We start from the raw sequence: 6,219 nt of genomic DNA, 5'->3' as shown, positions 1-6,219 counted from the left end.
GCTTTCCACTCCCTCGCAGAGCCATGGCTGCATGGGTCATGTAGACCCGCAAGACGCGCAGAGCTCGAACACAGGTTCTGAGTCCCTGAAGTGTCTCCAGTTATCGCGCAGCTCCCCTCATTCCTTAGCTACCCCAGACCCAATTTCTTACCACCATAATCATCGTTACCAAGACTTCCTGACTCTACCTCAGGAACTTGGAGTAGATGAAGAGATATAGGGTCCGGAGCTCGCACCCCTCCCGTTCCCGGTGCACGCTAACACGGGGAGGTGGGGCGGGCCCAGCTCTGAGCCTCCCTGAGGTCACCGTACAATAGCCAATCCGGGGTGTCTAAGTGGGCGGGGGACCCCTGGGGTCCTGGGGACCGAACCCAGAAGAAAGATGGGGGAGGGGTAAAACCACGGGGCACCCCCAAACCCCTTTCCCGGGTGCGAGTTCTCTGCCAGAAAAGGCTCAGAGAGACACTTTTCTTGGGATCTGAAGTGTGAGGGTAGCTTGCTGGAGCCGGAGACTTTGAAAGGAGTTGACAGAGAGAGTAGACGGTGTGTGGGCCATAACCTAGGCCCTGTGGTCTGGCATCACCGCAATGACCTCTTTACCCTGTCCCCTTCCTGGCCTTGGTCCCTCCAACGTTGTCTTCCCGGACCTCGCCCCCGCCTCGTCGGTAGTGGCTGCTTACCAGCTTGGACTATCCCCCGGAACCGCAGCTTCCCCCGATTTGTCTTTCTCCCAGACCTATGGCCACCTCCTGTCCTATTCCTACCCTGGGCCAGCAACCCCAGGAGACTCCTACCTGTCCAGCCAGCAACAATCCGCGGCGCCGTCTCGGCCCTTTCACCAGCCGACTGAACACCCTCAGGAACTCGAAGCAGGTAAGTGGTGACCGCAGCAGCTCTTCTCACCCCTGGGGTCTGGGTTGCCTTTGCATAAATTTCTCGCTCTTCTGCTTGCACGCAGCTAGCGGGATTCAAATGTTTCTCAGATACCCTGGAATCTGCGGTAGGGGGAGGGCGAAGGATGGGGGAGGAGCGGAGGCAAATTGATCTAGGTCTCCTTTTTAAATCCGACCTGGTTTCGATTTGCAGTTTTGTAAAGCCAGGAGGGAGGGCTCCCTACCCCACCCCCCCTGGAGCAGTGGAGTTGTGTGTGTACCTGTGTAACGGGAAACTGCCAAAATCCAGAGGGAAGGGTGGAGACCTAACCCCTTCTCCGTGATTCTCCTCATACTTCACTTCCAACATCATCCCTTTTGAGTTCTGGTCAAAACCAGTGTATAAACCAAACAATGCTAAACAGAAATCAATCCCCAGTTGGAGGTAGGTAGACAAGGCGGGGTTCCTTCTCCTTTCTTGGGCCCCACCCCCTTTCCCCTAGAGGTGCCTAACCCTGTCTGGTAACTGGACCATGCAGAATCTGGATGAGGACCCCACCAACTGTTGCTCAAAGAATAGAGTTACAGGCTGGTCTACCAGTTTCAAGATCTTTCCCTGGCCTCCTCTGCCTTGCTCCTAAGCCATCCTTACAGTCCACCTTCACCCTTAACTTTGGTATATATTTAGACTCAGTTCCTGTTGCCTGCAGCAAATCTGAGCTCCAGAGAAAATGCTCACTGGAAGGCTTTGGTGAAGACAAGGGAGCAGCTGGCCTTCCTAGTCCTGACCTATGCACAGCCCAACTGACAGCCCCTGACGGGCAGTGGGAGAATGCTAGCCATAGACCCACTGACTCCTGGAACAATGAAACACCCCAGCAGTTCTTGCCATCGTCCTCAAACATGCACATCTGCCAAGTGACTTCACGTAGTCAGCCCCAAATGAAGATATTTCTCTTGTTTTCCTTTGTTATTCGGGCATAAATTTACAACCCCGCCCCGCCCCACCCCCCACCCCGCAACCAAGGACACACTAGAATAGGGGCTCAGATTCCTTGTTCTATGGTTGGAGAAACTGAGACAGGAAAAAAAGGGTGCATATAGATCCAGGACACAACTTCTTTTTCCAGGCTCCTGGCCCTGGGCAAATTCACTTTCTTCAAAGAACGGAGTCAGGAAAGGGGACTTCACAGGGCCCCCAGAAAGTAAGCTTTCTGGGGGCAGAGTGGGGGTGGGGCTGCTGGGTCTAGTTGGAGGAGGGGCAGTCGGAGGAGGGGCAGAGTTTTACGTACAGATCTACAAAGGAACCTCTTGGACTCTTCCTTTTAGAATGCTAATATACACTGGGGAAGTGGAAGCAAGAGGGATCCTGAGTTTGGGGATAACCTGGGTAACCTGCTACTCATGGTGCGTGTGCCCATGAGGACAGTGCATTTTGGTACTGGGATGGAAGAAGCTGACCTTATTGGGAGACCTATCTGTCCGTACGATGAAGTCGGCTTTCATATGCCTTCCCTTGCTTGGTCCAAGGACAGTGGACTGGAAAATTCTTTCTATTACATACTTTACCCGGATCCAACGAAAAAAAAAATAAAAGAGACATGTTCACAAGCAGAAACTTCTTTAAAAATATACCATAGCATTTCGCTATTGAAATTGAGGGCCGCCCATTCTTGAATGAGTAATTGGAGTATGAGAGAGGGCTTGGGGTGTTCTACACCCATACTACGTGTGCACCTCCGTCCCAAGGAGGCTTTTGGCTCGGAAAGAGCTTCAGCTACACCCCGTTGAGGCTGCGGGTGCGGCTGCCGCGCCTCCACGGAGGCCCTGGGGACCCGTTATCGCGACCGGGGTAGATCCAGTTGTGACTTGCCAAAACTAGTGTGGAAAAGTCGGCTGTTCCGGAAGGCACCTGGAAGGTGATTTGCTCTGCGAGTTCTGCAGTCTAGGATGCCTTCCTTCCTTCGCTCTCTGCTCTTTATTACCCGAACTGCGTGGTCCAAGCAGTCAAGAAGGCGCACGCACGGGCGGTCACTTGGCTGCCAGCCCCAGGCGGCAAGCAGTAGGGTCGAAGTAGAAGAGACAAGACAGGCAAGGGCGGGAGTGGAAACCCAATGGTTTTTCTGGGAATTGACTGAGGTTCAGATCCAAGGGGTCCCCAAGACCACCGGTTTGGGTGTGGGGGAGGTGAAGGCAGTGGTGACTGCAGGTCGGGAGCGGAGACCCTTACATGTTGGGTGAACCCAGAATGGATGGGGAGCGGAAGGACAGAAACTATGGCTGCCAGGATTCAGGGACATCTCACCTGCTCTATTCTGGGGTCCTCATAGTAGGCCCGCACGGAATGAAGCAACTGTCACCCCAACATTTTGTCATTCTGGGCAGGCATTTTGCTTCTTTGTCTTCCCATTTCTCATCCACTTGGACAGTCTTGGTATTCCATAAAGTGGTCCAGGTTGGGGCCCAGGTTTCGATCTTTTTTTTTTAACCCCACCCTGCCCCCCAAGGTCTCAATCTTGATGCCAACCTGAAGCCTTTTCCTGGAGAATCAAACCAGTAGTGGGTAGTGGGAATTGGGGGGCCTGTGGGAGACACCAGACCTCATGCCACAGCTTTGCAACACCAAGATGACAATATAACAGCCCTTATTGCTGGCAGATCTCTGAGCATTCTAGACCTATCATGAGGGAACGGCTCTGTACTTGTGGCCCACAGGAAAACAAGGCTACCACCCATCAATCTGGCTTCTAGATCCCTTAAAAAGCCTCCCCAGAGGGGCTGGGGATTTAGCTCAGTGATAGAGCCCTTACCTAGGAAGCGCAAGGCCCTGGGTTCAGTCCCCAGCTCCGAAAAAAAGAACCAAAAAAAAAAAAAAAAAGCCTCCCCAGAGCTAGCCAGCCTGCGGGGAAGAAAAGGATGGTCCTTTTTACTGCAGGGTACACTAGGGCTCACTTTGCCTGACTTCATATTAGCATTTAAAGCTGACTTCTACAGACCCCTTTCAGAAGCAAGAGGCTGCCAGCATTACCTCTGAGCTTTGAGTATTACGTGTAGGTTTCCTGAGTCTTGGATGCACTGCTCTGCTCATCTCTAGACCTTAGCTCAGCTCCCCATGAGTCTTTTGCTCTATTGTAAGCAGGCTGACCAGCCCAACCTTTACCAACATCGCTGCCCCCTCACTGCAGGAGCCTGGGTACCCTTAATTGGGCCCTCAGCGTTTCCTGTTCTTAGGTCCCACAGTGGAAGCTTCAGCAGGGCCAGAACTCAAGAGCTGCAGCTTGTATCAGCTGTTGCTGGTGTGGAAATGGCTCTCACCATCACACACACGTTGAGACCCAGGTTGATGGTGAAGGCTGCAGTTGTTTTTGTTGATTGCCCATGGTATGGGATCCAATGAGTTTATTAAACATAGCTGGCTTACCTGGTCACTCCGCAAGCTTACATCTCCATGTTCTTCTACCTCCCAGAGTCAGAGAAACTGGCACTGTCCCTGGAACCCTCCCAGCCGTCCCTGACCAGGAAGCTGCGCAAGCCTAGAACCATCTACTCCAGCCTGCAGCTGCAACACCTGAACCAGCGTTTCCAGCATACCCAGTACCTGGCCCTGCCCGAGAGAGCTCAGCTGGCAGCGCAGCTTGGACTCACCCAAACCCAGGTAGGGCCAGTCCTGTCCCTGCCCAGTGCAAAGCTCCCCAGTCCCTGCTCTCTGAGAACCCACAAAGGAGTTCCATGATTTTGCTGACACAGCTCAAGAAGGAGGAGCGCCCGCAGCTGGGCCGCAGGATGAGTTGGGGGTATATATTAAAGGAGACAAGGGATGCACCCAGACAGGAAGCTGAGACTGAGGGATTCCAGAACTGAAGGGCCGGAGCCAAGGTTCCCAGGACTCACAGGTTCCTTTCCCTTTCCACACCGTTTCACAGACACTCCTGTCTGTCCTCTTTTCCTCTCAAAGGTAAAGATCTGGTTTCAGAACAAACGCTCCAAATATAAGAAGCTCCTGAAACAGAGCTCTGGGGAGCTGGAAGAGGACTTCTCTGGGAGACCCCCCTCCCTGTCTCCCCACTCTCTAACCCTCCCATCCATCTGGGATCTACCCAAGGCAGGCACCCTGCCTACCAGTGGCTATGACAACAGCTTTGGTACCTGGTATCAGCATCATTCCCCAGATGTGCTGGCGCTGCCTCAGAGGATGTGAGTCTGGAGGGAGGCTGGTCAGGCTTCAGCCCTCCTGTCAAGCCCAGGACCTGAGCACCTGCTCCCCTTCTGGGAGGAGAGGAAACCGGCTCCAGATGGATTTTCTCAGAAGTCAAGAAGCTGAAGGAGAAAAGGAAAAGAATGGAGTGGAAGCCTGGCTCTCCAAGCTAGAGAGCTAAACCAGGGGATTTAGACTGCCACCATCTTGCCACTCCCTCCCCCTTCAAATGACTACAGCCCCAGCACAGCCTAGGATCCAAACCAGGAAGAAAACAAGTATCATTCCTGGCTTGCACCGTGGGGGTCCAGACAGCTCTTCCATGAACAAAACTAGAAGTGGACACAGAGTCTCTGTTGTTGGCCACCATAAAGTCTCCGATTTCCATTTACTAATTATTGATGGTGGCCCAGTGGTAGAGTAAGTGCTTAACATGTAAGAGGCCCCAGCACCAAAACAAAAACATGGAAGGCAGTTGGGCCTGTGGGCAGCTCATGCATCTCTGTCCGTCCCCCCCCCCCCCCCCCCGGAGCTGGGGACCGAACCCAGGGCCTTGCGCTTCCTAGGCAAGCGCTCTGCCACTGAGCCAAATCCCCAACCCCATGCATCTCTGTTTTAAATGGCTGTCTACCACCTTATCTACCCATTTGATAGTCATGGGCTCATTGTAATTCATCAGGTACATGCTAAGAGCCTAGGCCTGCTGCTCCCCATTCTTAACACCTCACAAGTTCACCTGCACATATTGTGGGAGGGGACAAACAGAACCTCTGGATCAGTGCGGGCCTAGCTGCAAAGGTGGGGTAGCCTTGGCATCTCGGCTCCTCACTGTTGCCTCTACCCAAGAAACTGCCCTGACTCACCGCTATTCTGCCCGGCATTCCCAGGGACTTGTCAGCTCTCAAATCCCAAGCTTCAGAGACTAAAATGGAGAGAGAGAGAGAGAGAGAGAGAGAGAGAGAGAGAGAGAGAGAGAGAGAGAGAATCCTGAGTGTTAGGCCTATTTCTCTCCTGTTTTCATCCTGGTCAGAGCTAGCTACTCTGCCCATCTTTTCTCTCTCATCTGATATAGCCTCCCCTTTACCAGAAGTCATAGACACTACTTTTTTTTTCTTTTCTTTTTTTCCGGAGCTGGGGACCGAACCCAGGGCC

At 53.1% G+C, this 6,219-nt stretch overlaps 1 protein-coding gene across 1 annotated transcript; it reads left to right on the top strand.

Moving 5' to 3' along the window:
• The first annotated feature begins 587 nt into the window (after nt 1-587).
• On the top strand, nt 588-5,982 carry Dlx4 (distal-less homeobox 4). Its single transcript, NM_001107040.1, has 3 exons — nt 588-873; nt 4,340-4,527; nt 4,828-5,982. Exons 1-3 carry the CDS (start codon nt 588-590, stop codon nt 5,068-5,070), a joined length of 717 nt encoding a protein of 238 aa, NP_001100510.1. The 3' UTR covers nt 5,071-5,982.
• Nucleotides 5,983-6,219: the final 237 nt, after the last annotated feature.

This window comes from Rattus norvegicus, chromosome 10, assembly GCF_036323735.1.
Source record: "Rattus norvegicus strain BN/NHsdMcwi chromosome 10, GRCr8, whole genome shotgun sequence".
Lineage (NCBI taxonomy): Eukaryota > Metazoa > Chordata > Mammalia > Rodentia > Muridae > Rattus > Rattus norvegicus.
Note: the sequence above shows the minus strand (reverse complement) of the source record. Positions and strands in the feature narration are given on the sequence as shown.